Source organism: Hylobates moloch, unplaced genomic scaffold, assembly GCF_009828535.3.
Source record: "Hylobates moloch isolate HMO894 unplaced genomic scaffold, HMol_V3 SCAFFOLD_12, whole genome shotgun sequence".
NCBI classification, from domain to species: domain Eukaryota; kingdom Metazoa; phylum Chordata; class Mammalia; order Primates; family Hylobatidae; genus Hylobates; species Hylobates moloch.
Genome location: NW_026652287.1, coordinates 16,100,265 through 16,123,445, shown reverse-complemented (window position 1 = coordinate 16,123,445; position 23,181 = coordinate 16,100,265). Strand labels below are relative to the sequence as shown.

General features: G+C 45.0%; 1 protein-coding gene across 6 annotated transcripts in view; it reads left to right on the top strand.

The window, feature by feature from the left end:
- Window positions 1-23,181, top strand: part of RNFT2 (ring finger protein, transmembrane 2) — a 122,672-nt gene that overhangs the window by 17,882 nt on the left and 81,609 nt on the right. For all 6 annotated transcript variants that reach the window (XM_032168579.3, XM_058424777.1, XM_058424773.1 and 3 more), the window contains 2 exons: window positions 10,280-10,380; window positions 22,852-23,005. In XM_032168579.3, the coding sequence (XP_032024470.1) occupies window positions 10,280-10,380; window positions 22,852-23,005 (255 nt within the window). The remainder of the gene's footprint in view (window positions 1-10,279; window positions 10,381-22,851; window positions 23,006-23,181) is intronic.

The following is a 23,181-nucleotide window of genomic DNA, read 5'->3' as shown; positions in this document are numbered from 1 at the left end:
GGTTAGCAAGTATTTTGTTAAGGATTTTAGCATCTATGTTCATCAAGGATATCCATCTGTAGTTTTCTTTTTTGGTTATGTCCTTTCCTGGTTTTGGTATTAGGGTGATGCTGGCTTCAAAGAATGAATTAGGGAGGGTTCCTTCTTTCTCTATCTTGTGGAATAATGTTAAAAAGATTGGTACCAATTCTTTGAATGTCTGGTAGAATTCTGCTGTGAATCTGTCTGGTCCTGAACTTTTTTTTGTTGGTAATTTTTAAATTACCATTTCAATCTCGCTGCTTGTTATTGGTCTGTTTAGGGTATCTAATTCTTCCTGATTTAAGCTAGAAGGGTTGTGTTTTTCCAGGAATTTATCCATCTCTTCTAGGTTTTCTAGTTTGTGTGCATAAAGGTGTTCATAGTAGCCTTGATTGACCTTTTATATTTCAGTGGTGTCACTTGAAATATCTCCTGTTTTGTTTCTTAGTGAGGTCATTGGATTTTCTCTCTTCTTTTCTTGGTTAATCTTGCCAATGGTCTATCAGTTTTATTTATCTTTTCAAAGAATCAGCTTCTTGTTTCATTTATTTTTTGAAATTTTTTTGTTTCAATTTCATTTAGTTCTGCTCTGATCTTGGTTATTTCCTTTCTTCTGTTGGGTTTGGATTTGGTTTCTTCTTGTTTCTCTAGTTCCTTAAGGTGTGATCTTAGAGTGTCAGTTTGTGCTCTTTCAGTCTTTTTGATGTAGGCATTTAGGGCTATGAACTTTCCTCTTAGCACCACCTTTGCTATATCCCAGAGGTTTTGATAGGTTGTGTCATTATTGTCATTCAGTTTGAAGAATTTTTTAATTTCCATCTTGATTTTGTTTTTGACCCAATGCTCATTCAGGAGCAGGTTATTTAATTTCCATGTGTTTGCATGGTTTTGAAGGTTCCTTTGGGAGTTGATTTCCAGTTTTATTCTGCCGTGGTCTGAGAGAGTACTTGATATAATTTCACTTTTCTTAAATGTATTGAGGCTCGTTTTGTGGCCTATCATATAGTCTATCTTGGAGAAAGTTCCATGTGCTGTTGAATAGAATGTGTATTCTGCGGTTGTCAGATGAAATGTTCTGTATATATCTGTTAAATCCATTTGTTCCAAGGTATAGTTTAAATCCATTGTTTCTTTGTTGACTTTCTGTCTTGATGACCTGTCTAGTGTTGACAGTGGAGTACTGAAGTCCCCCACTATTACTGTGTTGCTGTCTATCTCATTTCTTAGGTCTGTTAGTAATTGTTTTATAAATGTGGGAGCTCCAGTGTTAGGTGCATATATATTTAGAATTGTGATATTTTCCTGTTGGACAAGGCCTTTTACCATTATATAATGTCCCTCTTTGTCTCTTTTAACCACTGTTGCTTTAAAGTTTGTTTTGTCTGATATAAGAATAGCTACCCCCACTTGCTTTTGGTGTCCATTTGCATGAAATGCCTTTTTCCACCCGTTTAAGTTTATGTGAGTCCTTCTGTGTTAGGTGAGTCGCCTGAAGGCAGCAGATGGTTGATTGGTGAGGACTTGGTAATGGCGAATTCTTGGTAATGGTGAATTCTCTTAGCATTTGTTTGTCTGAAAAATACTGTATCTTTCCTTCATATATGATTATTAGTTTCACTGGATACAAAATTCTTGCTAATCATTGTTTTGTTTTAGGAGGCTGAAGATAGGGCCCCAATCCCTTCTAGCTTGTAGGGTTTCTGCTGAGAAATCTGCTGTTAATCTGATAGGTTTTCCTTTATAGGTTAGCTGGTGCTTCTGTCTCACAGCTCTTAAGATTCTTTCCTTCGTTTTAACTTTGGATAACCTGACGACAATGTGCCTAGGCAAAGACCTTTCTGCGATGAATTTCCCGGGTGTTCTTTGTGCTTCTTGTATTTGGATGTCTAGGTCTCTAGCAAGGCCGGGGGAGTTTTCCTAGATTATTCCCCCAAATATGTTTTCCAAGCTTTCAGAATTCTCTTCTTCAAGAACACTGATTATTCTTAGGTTTGGTCATTTAACATAATCCCAGACTTCTTGGAGGCTTTTTTCGTATTTTCTTATTCCTTTTTCTTTGTCTTTGTTGGATTGGGTTAATTCAAAGACCATGTCTTTGAGCTCTGAATTTCTTTCTTCTGCTTGTTCAATTCTATTGCCGAGACTTTCCAGAGCATTTCGCATTTCTAAAAGTGTGTCCAAAGTTTCCTGAATTTTTAATTGTTTTTTCTTTAAGCTATCTATTTCCTTGAATATTTCTCCCTCCACTTCTTGTATCATATTTTGGATTTTGTTGCACTGGGCTTTGCCTTTCTCTGGTCCCTCCCTGATTAGCTTAATAACTAACTTTCTGAATTCGTTTTCAGGTGAATCAGGGATTTCTTCTTGGTTTAGATCCATTGCTGGTGAACTAGTGTGATTTTTGGGGAGTGTTGAAGAGCCTTGTTTTGTCATATTACCAGGGTCAGTTTTCTGGTTCCTTCTCATTTGGGTAGGCTCTGTCAGACGGAAGGTCTAGGGCTGAAGGCTGTTGTTCAAATTCTTTTGTCCCATAGGGTGTTCCCTTGTTGTAGTATTCTCCCCCTTTTCCTATTGTTGCACCTGAGCGAGTTAGAGAAAACGCCACACTTGGACACGAATTAAGAGTCCTTTATTAGCCGGCGACCGAGAGACGGCTAGCGCTCAAAATTCTCTCGGCCCTGAAGAAGGGGCTAGATTTTCTTTTGGTTTAGAAAGGGGAGGGAGGTCTAGTTAAAACAATTTTACAGAAATAAAGTAGGCAAAAAGTTAAAAGGATAAATGGTTACAGGAAAGTAAACAGTTCCAGGTGCAGGGGCTTTAAGACTATTACAAGGTGATAGACTCGGGGCTTTGGGCGTTATCAATCAGACGAATTCCTGGGAATTGCGGATATAGCTTGCCACGGTATCTTATCAGTTAATTGCATTCTTGGATGTGCTGGGAGTCAGCTTGCACAAGTTAAGTCCTTGAGGAAGGGGCTGCCAGTGAAAGAGCCAAAATGGAGTCTGTCTGGCTCTCTTAGCTAAGGGAGAGTCAATTCAGGTGGGAACAAGCCTAAAAACAGGGTTAGTAAAAACAAGGTTGGGCATGTGGTTTCCTGCGAGCCAAACTGCAGTGATTGTTGTCTGTCTTCTGGGTCTAGCCACCCAGCTAGTCTACCTGGCTCCAGGCTGGTACCGGAGGTTGTCTGCACAGAGTCCTGTGATTTGAACTGTCTATGGATCTCTCAGCTGTGGACACCAGTGCCTGTTGCCGTGGAGGTGGCAGAGGGTACAATGGACTCTGTGAGGGTTCTTAGCTTTGGTGGTTTAATGCGCTATTTTTGTGCTGGTTGGCCTCCTGCCAGGAGGTGGCGCTTTTCAGAGAGCATCGGCTGTGGTAGTGTAGCGAGGAACCCGCGGAGCTCTAGAACTCTCAAGTTTATATGGCCTTTGTCTTCCGCTACCAGGGTGGGTAGGAGGGAAGGACCATCGGGTGGGGTGAAGCTAGGTGTGTCTGACCTCTCACTGTCCTTGGGCGGGTCTTGCTGTGGGTTAAGTAGGTGACATTCCCAGGTCACTGGTGTTGTGTACCAAGGAGGATTATGGCTGCTTCTGCTGAGTCATGCAGGTTGTCAGGGAAGTGGGGGAAAGCTGGCAGTCACAGGCCTCACCCAGCTCTCATGCAAACCAAAGGGCCAGTCTCACTCCCACCGTGCCCACCGCAACAGCCCCCAGACCGTTTCCAGGTGGAGAGCGATAGGGCCTTTAAAACCTGCCCCAGGCTATCGGCCTCCCAGCTGCCAAAGAAGAGGGTTTAGTTCTTGCCCCCGCTGTGGAGTCTGCACGCTGGATTTGCACCCTCCCCTGAGTTCTGGCCAGGAGGCTTCTTACCCTGTTCAAATTGTTACAGAGTTCAGCTAGAGATTTGCTTCTCCCTGTGGAGTTGTAGCCCCTGCTCCTACCCATTGGATCCCCGTGGTGCCAGACAGGAATGGGCCGCTCTGGGACCCAGTGAGCTCCCAGGGCCTTGCTGCTGCTTCCTCTACCCCTGTATTTTGCTCGGCTTTCCAAACTGACTCAGCGCCGGATAAAGTTGGAAACTTCTCCCGCAAACAGACCTTCAGCTTCCCCCGTGAGGGTGAGTGTTCGGGAGAGGAGGGTCTCCCTTTCCCACTTCCGCAGTTGGGGCATTCACAGTTTTGGGGGGCTCTCCTGGGTCCTGCAGGAGCAGTCTGCTTCCTTCAGAGAGTCTGTGGGTCCTCTCAGGATTGCTGGTTTGTCCTTGCAGTCAAGCTGGTGCTAAAATTCACAATTCGAGCTGCTGCCTGCTGCTCTCTGTGGAGCTGCAATCTAGTCCTGCCTCCCATCTGCCATGATCTCACCAAAACCTCTTCTTTTATTTTATAATTTTTAGAGACAGAGTCTTGCTCTGTCATCCAGGCTGGAGTGCAATGGCATGACCATAGCTCATTGCAACCTCCAACTCCCGGGCTCAAGCGATCCTCCAACCTGAGCCTCCCAGGGAGGCAATTCTTCTGCCTACCACCCCTGAGTAGATCCCTGAATGTTCCTTCCTTCTCCCCTCCAACAGCAGCATCTCCTCCACGTACACCTGGCCCAGTCCCTTTATGCAACAGACATTCAGCTCATTAGCTCACTTTCATTTTTTGTTTTTTTCTTTTTGAGATGGAATCCTGCTCTGTTGCCCAGGCTGGAGTGCAGTGGCCTGATCTTGGTGCACTGCAACCTCTGCCTCCCAGGTTCAAGCAATTCGTCTGCTTCAGTCTCCCCAGTAGCTGAGACTGCAGACACACACCACCACGCCCAGATAATTTTGTATTTTTAGTAGAGATGGGGTTTTGCCATGTTGGCCAGGCTGGTCTCAAACTTCTGACCTCAGGTAATCCGCACGCCTTGGCCTCCAAAAGTGCTGGGTTTACAGGCGTGAGCCACCACGCCCGGCCCCATTAGGTTACTTTCATTCCACCTTCATGCTTATGGCCATCCCTCTTATGCGCTGGGTGGACATAGAGCTTCACCGCCATCCTCCTGCATGTCCTCTGTGTCTGCTGAGCACTAACCGTGTGCCCAGCACAGTGCTGAGCCCATTGCTCATCTCAGCAGGTTCATCCCAGCAACCTGGGAGGGAAACAAAATCATTCTTTCTGTCATTTTCCCACCGAGGAAAGAGTGGCTCAGAGATACTAAGTTCCTTACCTGAGGTCACACAGCCAGTGCAAGTGGTGGCATCATGATTTGCACCTGGGTAGTTGAGCCCGTGCTCATTCCAGGTTCAAATCCCTGCTCCTCCACCCATCTGCAGACCCTCAATTAGGTTACGTTGGTGATCTCGGCCTCAGGTGCCGCCTCTGGAAAAGAGCCTGTTGGCACCAATTCACAAACCCATTGAAAGGATTGAATAAAATAGTGCATCCAGGCCGGTCGCGGTGGCTCATGCCGGTAATCCCAACTACTCACTTGTAATCCCAACTACTCACCTGTAATCCCAGCTACTCACCTGTGATCCCAACTACTCGGGAGGTGCTAAGGCATGAGAATCATTTGAATCTGGGAGGCAGAGGTTGCAGTGAGCCAAGATAACACCACCGCCCTCCAACCCGGGTGACAGAGTGACACTGTCTCAAAAAAAAAAAAAAAAGAAAAGAGCCAGGCGCGGTAGCTCATGCCTGTAATCCCAGCACTTTGAGAGGCCAAGGTGGGTGGATCACTTGAGGTCAGGAGTTCAAGACCAGCCTGAACAATGGTGAAACCCCATCTCTACTAAAAAAAATACAAAATTAGCTGGGCGTGGTGGTTCACACCTGTAATCCCAGCTACTTGGGAGGCTGAGGCAGGAGAATTGCTTGAACCCGGGAGGTGGAGGTTGAAGTGAGCCAAGATTGCGTCATTGCACACCAGCCTGGGTTGAGATGGTTTGATGGTTTGAGATGGTTTCACTCCATCTCAAAAAAACAAAAAAAGAAAGAAAGAATAGTCATACAAGGTTTTTAAACAAATATGGGATGTATGCCTGTAACCAAAATCAGAGGTGATTTTTGAGATGAAGTCTCACTCTGTCACCCAGGCTGGAGTGCAGTGGTGCAATCTCGGCTCACTGCGACCTCTGCCTCCCAAATATCGAGATTACAGGTGTGCACCACCAAGATTACCAAGTGATTCTCCTGCCTCAGCCTCCTGAGTAGCTGAGATTACAGGTGCATGCCACCATGCCCGGCTAATTTTTATATTTTTAGTAGAGATGGGGTTTCACCACGTTGGCCAGGCCAGTCTTGAACACTTGACCTCAGGTGATCCGACCACCTCAGCCTCCCAAAGTGCTGGGATTACAGGCGTGAGCCACCACACCTGGCTTGCAAAACTTTTTTTAAAAAGTTAGCCAGGTGTGGGGGCATGTGCTTGTCATCCTAGCTACTCAGGAGGCTGAAGCAGGAGGATTGCTTGATCCCAGGAGTTTGAGGCTGCAGTGAGCTATGATTGCACTACTGCACTCTCTAGCCTGGGCAACAGAGCAAGACCTTTTCTGTTTAAGAAAAAATAAAAAGAAGGTGATGTTTAGCATGATGCCTGGCATATAGGAAACATTTAATTGAGCTAGTTTTCAAAAGTCTGTGCTTTCAGAAAAAAAAAAAAAAAAAAAACTCATCAAAAAGTGGCCTAAGGATGTTAATAGGCAATTCTCAAAAGAAGATACACAAATGGCCAACAAACTAATGAAAAAATGCTCAACATCACTAATGATCAGGGAAATGCAATTCAAAACCACAATGCAGTACCACCTTACTCCAGCAAGAATGGCCATTATCAAAAAATCAAAAAATAATAGATGTCGGCATGAATGCAGGAACACTTCTACACTGCTGGTGGGAATGTAAACTAGTACAACCACTATGGAAAACGGTGCAGAGATTCCTTAAAGAACTAAAAGTAGAACTAGGCTAGGCACAGTGGCTCACACCTGTAATTCCAGCAATTTGGGAGGCTGAGGCAGGTGGATCACAAGGTCAGGAGATCGAGACCATCCTGGCTAACACGGTGAAACCCCATCTCTGTTAAAAAAAAAAATACAAAAAAAATTAGCTGGGCGTGGTGGCAGGCGCCTGTAGTCCCAGCTACTCAGGAGGCTGAGGCAGGAGAATGGCGTGAACCTGGGAGTTGGAACTTGCAGTGAGCCGAGATCACGCCACTGCACTCCAGCCTGGGTGACAGAGCAAGACTCCATCTCAAAAAAAAAAAGAAAAGAAAAGAAAAAGAACTAAAAGTAGAACTACCATTTGATCCAGCAATCCTACTACTAAGCATCTACCCAGAGGAAAAGAAGTCATACGAAAAAATACTTGCACGTGCATGTTTATAGCAGCAAAGTTCACAATTTCAAAAATGTAGAACCAGCCCAAATGCCCATCAACCAACAAGTAGGTAAAGAAACTGTGGTATATGTATATGGTGGAATTCTACTCAACCATAAAAAGGAATGAATTAATGGAATTCACAGCAACCTGGATGGGATCGGAGACTATTATTCTAAGTAAAGTAACTCAGGAATGAAAAACTAAACCTTGTATGTCTCACTCATAAGTGGTAGCTAAGCTATGAGGATGCAGAGGCATAAGAATGATACAGTGGACTTTGGGGACTCTGGGGGAAAGGGTGGGAAGGGGGTGAGGGATAAAAGACTACAAATTGGGTTCAGTATATACTGCCCAGGTGATGGGTGCATGAAAATCTCACAAATCACCACAAAAGAACTTATTCATGTAATACCACCTGTTCACCAAAAACCTATGGAAATAATTTTTTTTTTTTAAGTCTGTGCTTTCTCCTGCACAGGTGATCCCATAATAATCACCAGCTTCACTGACCCTTCTATAGCATCATCTGCTTTCTCAAAAGCACTTGGGCCTCCATGCAGCATGGAGGACAACCCAGTCTCCAGTTGCACATGAGCACATTGAGGTTCGGAGTTGGGGACAGAGTCAGAGGTCCTTCCTGACCCTTAGTCTCATCTTCTTTATGCAACTCCTTTCTGCTGCTGTTAAAACAGTAGGAGGGGCCAGGGACAGTGGCTCACACCTATAATCCCAGCACTTTGGGAGGCTGAGACAGGTAGATCACCTGAGTTCGGGAGTTCGAGACCAGCCTGGCCAACATGGTGAAACCCCGTCTCTACTAAAAATATAAAAATTAGCTGGGCATGGTGGTGGGTGCCGGTAATCCCAGCCACTTGGGAGGCTGAGGCAGGAGAACCACTTGAACCCAGGAGGCGGAGGTTGCAATGAGCCGAGATTGCGCCATTGCACTCCAGCCTGGGCAACAAGAGCGAAACTCCGTCTCAAAAACAAACAAAACAGTAGGAAGCAGCTTTGGGGGCTAGGTCTGTCTCAAATGCAGTAACATCCAAATGGCACCTTGACTTAAATTTTAGGAGCTGAGAGGATCTCTGTATCCATGGACGGGCCTCCAGGGGTCCTTGATCCTCATGAAGACACAGGTGACACTTTGCCTATATGTGCATATCTTCCATAAGAGCAGGTTTACATGGCCCTTAGTAAGCTTAGGCGTCTCAGCTTATTAGGAGAGAACTACCTCCTTTGTCCTTCAGATTCTGTCTTCCCAGAACATTGCTAATTCCCTCTTCCTATTCCACCTTTGGTTTGGATTCATAGAGAATTAAACTGGAATCTATTATTTATTGGAGTAAAAAGAGCTGCTGGCTGGATTAATCACATTGATAAGAGCAGTTGGTTGGTTGGAGGTGGTTTCTAGCATCATTAACCTTGACCGCTCCTGGAATAATGGGTGGATGGAGATGCATTTGTTTCGTCCACTCTCTGGAAATGTGCATCGTAACAGTGCGTGGGGCACTGAGCTGTGTCTGGAGACACTGTGTATTGAGCATTTACCGAAACCACAGGGAAGGTTACACTGGGAAAGTTATGACCTCATCTTATTCCAGCAATGCAGCCACTCCAGTCCAAGAAAAGACACGAGCTGTTGAGAATGAACAGCAGAGGGGTCTGCCTATGTGTCCCAGGGTACACAGGCAGGAACACGCCCCTCTTTGCATCTCCTTCAAACATTTCCTAGGATTGCTCTCAGGCTATGAAACTGCTGGGAAACAGCAAACTGAGGATTTCCAATTTGTCTTCCTGGGGACTAGATAGGAATGAGGCTGAAGAAGGAGAAATGGGGCTGGATTGTGAAGGGCTTTGAGAATTAGGTGTATAAGCTTGGATTTAATTCTACACTGTGGCATTCCATGGAATGGTCAGTCCAGGACAGTGGGCCAGAGGTCTTCCCTAGAAAAAGTGAAAGCAGGAATTTCCAACCTCTAGATCAGAATCTTCTGCTGGGTTGTAAACTCTTAATAATCAGTCCCACCCCTTAGCAAGCTTGAAATATGAATCTGTACCAGACTGAATGTTTGCATTTAAAAATTTGACTTTTGCCTGTAATTCCAGTGTTTTGGGAGCCCAAGGCAGGAGGATCACTTGAGGCCAGGAGTTCAAGACCAGCCTGAGCCAAATAGCAAGACTGTCCCTACAAAAAAAAAAAAAAAAATTTAATTAGCCAGGTATAGTGACACACCTGCCTGTGGTGCTAGCTACTTAGGAGGCTGAGGCAGGAGGATCACTTGAGCCCAGGAGTTCAAGGTTACAGTGAGCTATGATCACTATGATCACACTACTATACTCCAGCCCAGGCAACAGAAAAAAAATTAAAATTAAAAATGTGATTTAATCTTTAACAACAACCCCATTTTCAGATGAAGACACTGAGACTTAAAACACATCCCCCTTGAGGTTTCAGACTCTCTGTGCTTTAGTTCTTAACAGCATTTTATGTACTTTAATTCTTACAACTCTATAAGGTAGATACTAAGATATACCCATTTTACAGATGAGGAAAGGGAAACTGAAAGAGTTTAAATAACTTGCCTGGAGTTGGACAGCTCCCACACAGGATTTGACCAGGATTTGAATGTGTGCCATCCCGCTCTGGAGTCTGCTGCAAACCGTGGTGCTCTCCTGCCTTTCTAGATAGTATTTCAAGCAGATGTCCACCATTCTGCCACCTTCTCCGTGACCACCGCTTGGGTCTCAGTGGAATGGAAGGGTGCCAATCCCCTTCCTTTCACCTTCAGCACCACTTCCTTCACAAACGTTGACAAAGTGAAAAGCTGCCAGTCATCAGGGTATATTCTGGAAGGTTCTGCCACATGCACCTTTGATATCACATATCTCTTGCTTTGTCTTCAGGAGAAGAGGTCAGTGCTGGTCATCTTGTGGATCCTGGCCTTTCTGGCGGGGAACACCCTCTATGTGCTTTATACATTCAGCTCCCAGCAGCTGTACAACAGGTGAGCATGGGAATCCAACCCCCACGATGGGAGAGTGGGGCGCTTGGGGCATGTACCCTTTCACTTGAGAATGAGGCACAAGCTCTATGTCACGTTGTAACTTCCAAATTCCACCCTGCTGTTACTACTCATGTATATCTAGACCAGCATTCAATAGTAGAAATTCAAGGCAAGCCACATAGGTAAATTAACATCTTCTAGTTACTGAAAACTAAACGGAAACAGGTGGAGTCAATTATAATAATTGATTTTATTTAACCCAGTATATCAAAAATATTTGTTTTTCTTTGACTGTTTGTTTTGCTTTTTTTTTTGAGACAGGATCTCACTGCATCACCCAGGCTGGCAGTGGTGTGATCATGGCTCACTGCAGCCTCGACCTCCCAGGGCTCAGGTGATCCTCCCACCTCAGCCTCCCAAGTAGCTGGTACTACAAGTGCATGCCACCACACCTGGCTAATTTTTATATTTTTTGTAGAGATGGGGTTTCCCTATGTTGCCCAGGCTGGGCTGGGACCTCTGAGCTCAGGCAATCCCCCTGCCTTGGCCTCCCAAAGTGCTGGAATTGATTACAGGTGTGAGCCGCTGCGTCTGGCCCCAAAAGATTGTCATCTCAACATGCAATCAGTACAAAAATTACATTCTTTTTTTTTTTTTTCTGAGACAGTCTCACTCTGTTGCCCAGGCTGGAGTGCAGTGGCACGATCTCACCTCACTGCAATCTCCGCCTCCCGGGTTCAAGCAGTTCTCCTGCCTCAGCCTCCCAAGTAGCTGGGATTACAGACATGCACCACAACGCTCAGCGAATTTTTGTATTTTTAGTAGAGACGGGGTTTCACCATATTGGTCAAGCTGGTCTCAAACTCCTGACCTCGTGATCTGCCTGCCTCGGCCTCCCAAAGTGCTGGGATTACAGGCGTGAGCCACTGCCCCCAGTTTTACATTCTTTTTTCACATTAAGTCTTTGTAATCTGGTATCTTACATATACAGCTCATGTCCGTTCCAACTAACCACATTTCAAGTGTTCAAAATGGTTAGTGAACACTGTATGAATAGTGCAGTTCTGGAATATTTCTGGAAGGACAACCAAGAAACTAGAAATAATAAGTGCCTTTTGGTGGGCACTGGAGATCAGGAACTTTGCACAGTTTGGCCTTTTTTTTTTTTTCGAGATGGAGTTTCACTCTTTGTTGCCCAGGCTGGGGTTCAGTGGTGCAATCCTGGTTCACTGCAACCTATGCCTCCCAGGTTCAAGTGATTCTCCTGTCTCAGCCTCTTGAGTAGCTGGGATTACAGGCACCTGCCACCATGCCCAGCTAATTTTTGTATTTTTCGTAGAGATGGGGTTTCACCATGCTGGCCAGGCTGGTCTCAAACTCCTGACCTCAGGTAATCTGCCAGCCTCGGCCTCCCAAAGTGCTGGGATTACAGGCATGAGCCACCGCTCCCAGCCCAGTTTGGCCTTTTGTATTACAGTCATGTGTCACGTAATGATGTTTCCATCAACGATGGACCATATAGACAACAGTGGTCTCATAAGGTTATAATGGAGCTGGAAAATTCTATTACCTAGTGATATTGCAGCCATCATAATGCTGTAGCACAGTGCCTTACTCATGTATTTGTGGTGATGCCAGGTTAAACCTGTTGTCCTGCCAGTCATATAAAAGTAGAGTGCATGCAATTATGTACAGTACCTAATGCTTGATAATGATAATAAAAGACTATGTTACTGGTTTATATGTTTACTATACTTTACATTGTCATTTTCTTTTATTTTTCTCTCTCTTTTTTTTTTTTTTTTGAAACTGAGTTTTGCCCTTGTTGCCCAGGCTGGAGTGCAGTGGTGTGATCTCGGCTCACTGCAACCTCTGCCTCCCAGGTTCAAGTGATTCTCCCGCCTCAGCCTCCCAAAAAGCTGGGATTATAGGTGCTCACCACCATGCCCGGCTAATTTTTATGTTTTTAGTAGAGAAAGGGTTTTGCCATGTTGGCCAGGCTGGTCTCAAACTCCTGATCTCAGGTGATCTACCTGCCTCAACCTCCCAAAGTGCTGAGATTGCAGGCGTGAGCCACAGTACCCACCCATTGTCATTTTACAGTATACTTTTTCTACTTATAAAAAATAAAAGTTGGCCGGGTGCAGTGGCTCACACCTGTAATCCCAGCACTTTGGGAGGCCGAGGCGGGCGGATCTCAAGGTTAGGAGTTCAAGACCAACCTGGCCAAGATGGTGAAACCCCCGTCTCTACTAAAAATACAAAAATTAGCCGGGCATGGTGGCAGGTGCCTGTAATCCCAGCTACTCAGGAGACTGAGCCAGAGAATTGCTTGGACCCGGGAGGCAGAGGTTGCAGTGAGCCGTGATCACACCACTGCACTCTAGACAGAGTGAGACTCCGTCTCAAAGTTAACTGTAAGGCAGCCTTAGGCAGTGCCTTTCAGAAGAAGACATTGCTGTCATAGGAGATGACAGCTCCATGGGTGTTATTGCCCCTAAAGATCTTCCAGTGGGACAAGATGTGGAAGTGGAAGACAGTGAAATTGATGATTCTGACCCCAGGTAGGGTGAGGCTAAGGTGTACGTTTGTGTCTTAAGTTTTAACAAAAAATTTTAAAAATAGGAAAAGCCTTATAGAATAAGGATATAAAGAAAGAAAATATTTCTGTGCAGCTGTACAATCTGTATTAAGCTAAGTGTTATTATAAAATAGTCAAAAAATAAAAACTAAGTGTACAAAGTAAAAATGTTACAGTAAGCTAAGGTCAATTTATGATTGAAGAAATAAACATTTTAAAATAAATGTAATGGCCAGGCATGGTGGCTCACGCCTGTAATCCCAGCACTTTGGGAGGCCAAGGTGGGTGGATCACTTGAGGTCAGGAGTTTGAGACCAGCCTGGCCAACATGGTGAAACCCCATCTCTACCAAAAAAAAAAAAAAAAACCAGAATTAGCCGGGTGTGGTGGCAGGAGCCTGTAATCCCAGCTACTTGGGAGGCTGAGGCAGGAGAATCATTTGAACCCGGGAGGCAGAGGCTACAGTAAGCCAAAATCGTGCCACTGCATCCAGTCTGGGTGATAGAATGAGACTCTATCTCAAAATAAAATAAAATAAATGTAGTGTAGCCTACATGTACAGTGTCTGTAAATTCTACAGCAATGTATAGTCATGTCCTAGGCCTTCACATTCATTCACCACTCTCTCATTGACTCATCCAGAGCAACCCCCACTCCTGCAAGCTCCAGTGATAGTAAGTGTCCTATACGGGTGTACCTTTTTTCATTCTTTATACGGTGTTTTTACTGTGCCCTTTCTGTTTAGATATACAAATACCATTGTGTTATAATTGTCTATAGTATTCAGTACGGTAACAAGCTATGTAGGTTTGTAGCCTAAGAGTAATAGGCTACATCATATAGCCTAGATGTGTAGTAGGCTATGCTAACTAGTTTTGTGTAAGTCAACTCTATGGTATTAACACAAAGACCAAGTCACCTAAGGCTGTGTTTCTCAAACATGTCCCAGTCATTAAGCGATGTATGACTGTATTTGATTTTTCCCCCATCTGATGAATGTAACAGCTTTTAAAAGTTATTTTAATGTATGTATGTCTTTTTTCTTTGGTTTTTCAATTTTTTCAATTTTTTTTTTTTTTTTTTTTTTGAGACAAGGTCTTGCCGTCACCCAGACTGGAGTACAGTGGTGTGATCACACACTCACGGCCTCAAGCAATCTTCCCACCTCAGACTCCCAAGTAGCTGGGACTTCAGGCGCATGTTAACATGCTCAGCTAAATTTTTTTTTTTTTAGTAGAGATGGGGTTTCTCCATGTTGCCCAGGCTGGTCTTGAACTCCTTGCCTAAAGTGATCCACCCACCTCAGCCTCCCAAATGCTAGGATTACAGGTGTGAGCCATTGTGACTGGCTTTTTCTTTTTTCATTCATTTGCTAATTCATTCATTTATGCCTATACTTTTTAAAAGTCCTTAAAGATACTCACTAAAACAGAGGTTGGCAGACTACAGCCATTTACCCATTTTTATTAGTAACATTTTGTGGAAACACAGCTACACCCATCCATATACGTATCGTTTATGAGTTCATCTGTGCTCCGACAGAGTTGAACAGTTATGGCAGAGACCATATAGCTTACAAAGCCAAAAATATTTACTCTCTGTTTTTAAAGGAAAAGCTTGTTGACTCCTGACTTAAAATATTAACAGTGGTCCTCTAGACGTTAAATATGTGGGTAGGCCAGGTGCGTTGGCTCACGCTGTAATTCCAGCACTTTGGGAGGCCAAGATGGCCAGATCACTTGAGCCCAGGAATTCGAGACCACCCTGGGCAACATGGTGAAACCCCATCTCTACAAAAATTAGCTGGGCATGGTGGCGTGCACCTATAGTCCCAGCTACCCTGGAGACTAGGGTGGGAGGATCACATAAGCCTGGGAGGTCAAGGCTGCAGTGAGCCATAATCGCAGCACTGCATTCCAGCCTAGGTGACAGAGTGAGATCCTATCATTAAAAATAAAAAAATAAAAAATAAATTATATACGTATATGAGCAATTTTACTTTTTTCTTTAGAATTATCTGTATTTTATAACTTTTTGTAATGGACACTTTTTTTTTTACATAGTAATAGCAGTGCTTTTTAAATAATGATAAGTGATAAAAATGTCTACCCCATCTGGGTTGAGCTGTGCAGAGACAAGGTAACAGGACTCCTTGCTCCTACACCCCCAATACACGTCCCATGACGTGGCCACCCTCTTCTGTGACATTGACTCAGAGTTCCATGCAGTGTGGTGGGGCAAGTTGGGGAGGCAGAGCACAGGAAATTGAATGGATGACTTAGCCCCGACTTATCATCAGCTTCCTTAAAATATCCCTGTCACCCTGGCAGCCATGCACCTGGAAATTCTTTTGAAACGAGACTCTTCCTCCACAAATCTGCCAGCGTAAATGAAGCAGGCAGAATCTCACTCCCATAAACATCTCAAATGGTCAGCAGTTTCCCTCCTGAGTTCCTTCAGGGCTGCTTGTCAGCCTCCAGTTTATTTTTAGTGAGTTTGTTTCCCCTGGTGCCTATATAGTGCTGTCTCATAGTTGCTGCCCCATCAATATTTATCAAATAAATGAGTATCTCAGATTTTTTTTTTTTTTTTTTTTGGAGACACAGTCTTGCTCTGTTGCCCTAGCTGGAATGTAGTGGTGCCATCATGGCTCACTGCAGCCTTGAACTCCTGGGCTCAAGCAATCCTCCCACCTCAGCCTCCCAAAGTGCTGGGAATACTGGCGTGGGCCACCACACCTGGTCACATTTTTTAAAGTTGCTTATATTTCTAATTTCAAAAGTAATTTTTATTTTATTTTATTTTTATTTTTTGAGACAGAGTCTCGCTCTGTCACCAGGCTGGAGTGCTGTGGCATGATCTTGGCTCACTGCAACCTCCAACTCCCTGGTTCAAGCGATTCTCCTGCGTCAGCCTCCTGAGTAGCTGGAATTACAGGCACGCGCCAACACGCCCAGCTGATTTTTGTATTTTTAGTAGAGACAGAGTTTCAGCATATTGGCCAGAATGGTCTCAATCTCCTGACCTCGTGATCCACCCGCCTCGGCCTCCCAAAGTGCTGGGATTACAGGCGTGAGCCACCGCGTCCGGCCCAAAAGTAATTTATTTTTAATTGTGAAAATTGGAAAACCCATTTAAAAAGGACCAAAAACACCTCCAATTCTGTCACCTAACAGCAACTCTGCTAACATTTTTCTCTACATATTTATACATATTTGTTGTGGAAGTTGTAGCGTGCAGAACGTGCCATTTTACAACTCTTTCATTTACCAGCATATCACTTTAATGCACAAGAAATGTCAATAAATGAAGGGAGCATTTCTGTACTTATTTTGAGACAAAGTCTTGCTCTGTCACCCAGGCTGGAGTGCAGTGGCACAATCTCAGCTCACTGTAACCTCCGTCTCCTGAGTTCAAGCCATCCTTCTGCCTCAGCCTCCCAAGTAGCTGGGATTACAGGCAAACATCACTACACTTGACTGATTTTTTTGTAATTTTTTTTTTTTTTCTTGAGACGGAGTCTTGCTCTGTCGCCAGGCTGGAGTGCAGTGGCACGATCTCGGCTCACTGCAACCTCTGTCTCCTGGGTTCAAGCAATTCTCCTGCCTCAGCCTCTCAAGTAGCTAGGACTACAGACACATGCCACCACGCCCAGCTAATTTTTGTATTTTTAGTAGAGACAGGATTTCACCAAGTTGGCCAGGATGGTCTCGATCTCTTGACCTTGTGATCCACCCACCTCGGCTTCCCAAAGTGCTGGGATTACAGGTGTGAGCCACCATGCTCGGCCAATTTTTCACAATTTTAATAGAGACAGGTTTCACCATGTCGGCCAGGCTGGTCACGAACTCCTGACCTCAGGTGATCTGCCCGCCTCGGCCTCCCAAAGTGCTGGGATTACAGGCATGGGCCACCATGCCCAGCCACAGGTAGCATCTATTGACACTTCCTGTGTGTGTGCCCAGGACTATATTAAGAAAACATATTAACTAAGGGCCCTTTGGGTTCCTAGCTTAAGCAAACAGGGAATTCTTCCTTTAGGCGTTGCTCCATACAGGGACTGAAACAATCCTAGGAAAACCAAACAACAAGGCCCAAGAAAGGGCAGGGACCAGGGACTTCCTGGAATTTGATGTTCAATTCTTGGCATGACTTAGCCGTTCACTGGCAGTCTCTGTTTCTCCTTTAAAATTAAAGACAGAGCACCTCTGATTGGCTTTTCATGGGCCAGGGGGGCTGGGTCGCAGAGTCCAGTGGGGATGTGGATGCTTTCCGTGAGGATGGCAGTGGTGAGCGCGTCTCAGAATAGAGTCACAGGCTCAGCAGAGGCCCTAAATGCAACTACTTGGAAGAATCTGTAGAGGGTGTAAGGGTGATGGGAATCACATCTCTACATCAGATACAAAATTGTGTAAGTCCCAGATTTAGAGATTTCACAAACCAATAAATCAACCCACAACAAAGTCCAGGGGTTTACCATGTAGATATCAGCTTGCTTTTTGCAACTAAAAACATATTTTAAAAATGATCATCATGCAATAGCCAAAAGGTAGAAGCAACCCAGTGTCTATTGACAGATGAATGGATAAACACCCTGCGGTATGTACATACGTGGAATATTATTCAGCCTTAAATAGAAAGGAAATTCCGATACATGCTGCAACATGGATGAAACTTGAGGACATTTTGTGAATTGAAATAAGCCAGATACATAAGGACATTAGGTGTATTGTTTCACTAAATGAAGTACCTAAAGTAGTCAAATTTATAGACAGAAAGAATGGCGGTTGCCAGGGACTGGGGGGAGAAGGGAATGTGGAGTTACTGCTAATGGGTACAGAGTCTCAGCTTTGCAAGATGAAAAGAGGTCTGTGGTTGGATGGTGGTGATGATTATGCAACAATGTGAATGTACTTAGCATCATTGAATGTGCACGTAAAAATGGTTAAGATGGTACATTTTATGTTATGTATGTTTTACCACAATTAGAAAAAAAGATCATCTACCACTGACATCATTTCATAAAAGAATGGTTATTTTAACACCAAAGAATTAATTAGGAAAGAAAAATAATCCTGTAAGCAGAATACATTTAGCTTCATTTTAAAAAAAGTATTTAGAGATCACTGCATAAGTGAATGTTAATCAGAACGTGACTGCTGTTTGTGGAAACTATCAGAGCTGTCAGAATTGAGGGAAGATTCTTTTTTGGATGGTTGGGGGTAGGGTTGGCCAGAGGACCTCTAGGACAGGGGTGAAACTCAAGTCAGGCTTTCAGATCACATCCATCTGTTTTGAAAATGAACTTTGAGGACTGAGTGGTTTTGCCACCTTCTGAGGCTACTCATAAAAGCAATTTGAGGAGTCATTTCCAAGGCGTCAACACAAATCTCATACGCTGCATTCAGTGCATGGTCTAGAATGTCAAGGTCCGGGTGGAGGGTGGAGGAGGTGGAGTTTCCCAGAACCTTGAATGAATTTCCAGCTCATGCCATTTTCTGGGTATGATGATATTCCCAGTCTCAGACCTCTGTGCCCCCATCAAAGCAGGCTGAGTCAAACTGGTGCATAGAAAGAGAGAGAGAGAGAGGGAGAGGCTTAAGAGAGGAGCAACAGGCCATGTGCGGTCGCTCACGCCTGTAATCCAAGCACTTTGGGAGGCTGAGGTGGGCAGATCCCCTGAGGTCAGGAGTTTGAACCAGCCTAGCCAACATGATGAAACCCCATCTCTACTAAAAATACAAAATTACCCAGGTGTGGTGGCACATGCCTGTAATCCCAGCTACTTGGAAGGCTGGGGCAGGAAAATCGCTTGAACCGGGGAGGTGGAGGTTGCAGTGAGCCGAGATCGTGCTGTTGCACTCCAGCCTGGGCAACAAGAGTGAAACTCTGTCTCAAAAAAAAAAAAAAAAAAAAAGAGAAGAGCAACATAGCTGAGTCCTTGTCCTTACTAAAGTCACCAGTCTAGAGGATGCTTGTATGTGACACCAACAACCATTATCTTATTTTGGCCTCCTGGGGACCCATTTCACAGGTGAGGACACTGAGACTTCATGAAGCCCTTGCAAAGGAGTCTTAGCCTTGGAGGCGGCCCTTACCACTGAGCTTGAATCTTCTCAGGATTTGATGTCTGATGACCAACATCAGAGTCTTAATTCTACCACTTCCCAGCTTTGTGCCCTTGGACAAGTCATGTCACCTCTCTGAGCCTTCCCTAGTTTCCTGATTTGCAAAATTGGAACCAACTTCACATTCTTCCCTTATCTGCCTGCAGGCTAGTTAGGAAGGCCACATGTCATAAGACTCATGAAAGTACTGGGTAAACAATAAAACATTGGACATATATCATAATTAATATTATTCTTTTATGATTAATTATCATAATTAGGCTGGGCACAGTGGCTCACGCCTGTATTCCCAACAGTTTGGGAGGCCAAGGAGGGTGGATCACTTGAGGCCAGGAGTCTGAGACCAGCCTGGCCAACATGGCGAAACCCTGTCTCTATTAAAAATATAAAAATTAGCCTGGCGTGGTGGTAGGCATCTGTAATCCCAGCTACCTGGAAGGCTGAGGCAGAAGAATCACTTGAAGCCAGGAGACGGAGGTTACAGTGAGCCAAGGTTGCGACACAGCACTCCAGCCTGGGCAACAGAGCAAGACTCCGTCTCAAAAAAAAAAAAAAAATCACCAGAATTAGTGGAGGTGCCTAAGGAGGAGCAAAACTGACAATAAAATATATCAGTCCATTAAAGTTTGTAGAGTACTTTAGAAATGATTAGACTTGATGATGAATCCATAGAAAAACACTTTTGCATCCACCCCCCAAACCAAAAGCAAAAACAAACTCAGTAAGATGATGGAATAAAACCCAGATAGATGGATTGAACACCAACTTGTGTCCAAGATAGATAAAATGGAAAGGATAAGGCACATCTTCAAGATAAAATGGAAAGGATAAGGCACATCTTCAAGATTAAATGGAAAGGATAAGGCACATCTTCATTTGATCATGATCATAGAAGCATTGGAGATTTGGCAGAGTGTGGAAATCCACCAACCAGCCTGGGATATCCCAGGAAGGGCAAGAGCAGAGTTAAAGACGGGAGCTCAGGGCCGCAAACCTCTCCCTGTGTTATGACCAGGATGACCACTCCAACTTGCAGGCGAGGAATTCCATGGAGACAGGGCGGGGATGTGGGAGGGTCACTGAAGGTGTTGTGAGTGACTTGTCAGTAATTTTGCCCTACTCAAAATAACCCAGACCAATCCGTTCTTAGGATGCTAGAATAGAGGCCTCATTTTGCACCCTTTTCCACCAGCCCAGCTGAGTATTTCCAAAGCATATAGAAAGCATCCATTCTGTGCTGAGTGTACTTCTCTGTGCTTTGGAGGAGACAGATGGGATTCAGTCTGGCCCTTGCCCAGAGCCTGTAATCCAGCGGGAAGAAAGGAGAGGGACCAGCGTGGGTTGAGTACTGGTTCCAATCTAAGCTCCACATTCAACCCGAGTTGCTGCAGGAAGGTGACTCCACCTCTTAGTGTCCCAGTGTCCTCAGCTCAAAATGGGATTTTTTTTTTTTTTTTTTGAGAAGGAGTCTCACTCTGTCGCCCACGCTGGAGTACAGTGGCATGATCTCGGCTCACTGCAACCTCTGCCTCCTAGGTTCAAGTGATTCTCCTGACTCAGCCTTCTGAATCGCTGAGACTACAGGCACGCACCACCATGCCCAGCTGATTTTTACATTTTTAGTAGAGACAGGGTTTCACCATGTTGGCCAGGCCGGTCTCGAACTCCTGCCTCTGCCTCCCAAAGTGCTGGAATTACAGTCGTGAGCCCAGCCTCAAAATGGGATATTCACAGTACCTACTTCGTAGAGTCTTTGGGAAGACAACATGAGTTAAGATATGTAAAATATACAGATCAGGGCCTGCATGACATCTAAACCCAGGATATTTTAGCCACTATTACAAAGAACATCCCCCTCTTGGGGGGTGTTGGAGAGCAGTGCCACTCAAAGTGTGGTCTCTTCACCAGTGCCAGTTTGAGAGCTGCTTGTTGTCTGTCTCCAATGAGTTAAGTACAGAAACTGAACGTGAGGTTTCACTTATCTGGTCGTGGACAGGTTTACACTACTCAGCTGTAGAGTATGGATGGAGAACTTTAACTGCAGCCAGGATGTCTGGGTTCCAGGCCACCCCTGTCCCTTAGTATTTTTAGGACCTTCTACATATTTACCTTTCTGTGCCTCAGTTTCCTCATCTGCAAAATGGGGTAGATAAAAGTACCTGCCTCATAATGTTACTGTCATCATCACTGCTGCACCGCAGGGTCTGTAATCTGTCCATTATCTCATCAAATCCTGCCAATAACACCATGAGGGAGGGAACAATTCCCATTTTATTCATGAGAACCCTGAGGCTTCCAGAGATAACTTTATTTGCCCAGGGTCCAATAAATGGAGAAGCCTGGATTCAAGTTCAAGTCTGTCTGATACCAACGCCTTTATGCTTATGTAATGTGACTTTGGGCAGCTGACCACCTCTCCAAGCCTCAGTCCCTTATTTATAAACTGGAGATAAGCAACACTCACTGCACAGGACAGGCGTTGAAGATCAGTGAGACACAGTGAGCAAAGAGCTTACCACAGTTCCCAGCACATCAGTTTCCCCCCCTCCTTCATAGTATTGGCCCGCCTTCCTAACTTCCTTCCTCTCTGCCTTCCCTCCCTCTCTTCCTCCTCCTTCCGTTTCTTCCCTCCCTTCTTCCTTCCTTCCTTTTGCCTCCTCTCGTAAAGCCTGTTGTGGACCCACAAAACTAGAGGGAAATTCTGATACATGCTGCAACATGGATGAAACTTGAGGACATTTTGTGAATTGAAATAAGCCAGATACATAAGGACTATTATGGTTGGGTTTGTCCCCACCAAAACTCATGTTGAAATTTGATCCCCAATGATGTTGGGAAGTGGGGCCTAGCGGAAGGTGTTTGGGTCGTGGGTATGGATCCTCCGTGAGTGGTTTGGTGCCATTCTCATGATAGTAAGTGAGTTTTTGCTCTGGTGAAGCTGGATTAGTCTCATAGGAATGGATTAGTTCCTGTGAGGGTGGGTTCTTATAAAGCCAGGACGCCCCTGGGGTTTTGTCTGCTTCCCCGTTGGCCTTCTCCTTCATGTTATGATGGACCAGAAAAATAGGCCTCACCAGAAGCTAGTGCCGTGCCCTTGAACTTCCCAGCCTATAGAACCCTGGACTAAATAAAACTCTTTCCTCTGGCTGAGAGCAGTGGCTTACGCCTGTATCCCAGCATTTTGGAAGGCTGAGGTGGGTGGATCACTTGAGGTCAGGAGTTTGCGACCAGCCTGTTCAAGATGGTGAAACCCCGTCTCTACTAAAAATACAAAAAATTAGCCAGCTGAGTTGGCAGGTGCCTGTAATCCCAGCTACTTGGGAGGCTGAGGAAGGAGAATCAGTTGAACCTGGGAGGTGGAGGCAGTGAGCTGAGATCACACTACTGCACTCCAGCCTGGGAGACAGAGCAAGACTCCATCTCAAAAACAAACAAACAAAACCACCTCTTTCCTCTATAAATTACCCAGCCTAAGGTATTCTGTTATAGCAACACAAAGAAAGAACTAAAACAGGGACCTTAATGAAACTCCAGGCCAATATGGCCCTTTAACTCTCAGACTGTAAGACTCAGAGAGGTTAAGAGATCCACGTGAGGTCACACAGCAGGTGAGTAGCAGATTCAGGAAAAGGACATAGACGTCCGACTCCCAGTTCAGTGCTCTTTCTACAGGTGATACTCAGAAGGCTCCCAAGTGAGTAGAAGGAGCTGCTGAGGCCTGGCCCTAAGGGAACCTTCTGACTCTCTGAATCCTCCCCCCAGCCTCATATTCTTGAAGCCCAACCTGGAGACGCTGGACTTCTTTGACCTGCTTTGGATCGTGGGGATCGCAGACTTTGTTCTGAAGTACATCACCATTGCCCTCAAGTGCCTCATCGTGGCCCTGCCCAAGATCATCCTGGCCGTCAAGTCCAAGGTAGGCACTGGCTGCGGCCACCAGGTAGCCCCAGTCACGTGGATCATGCAGAGGATTCAGGGTGCCTTCTGAGGAGGAAAGAATGGATGAGGGTGGACTGATATCAGCATATAAAATAAACAGAGCCTGAGCTCGTAGCTCCTGTCACCCACCTCTTCTAATTCCATGAAGCTGAG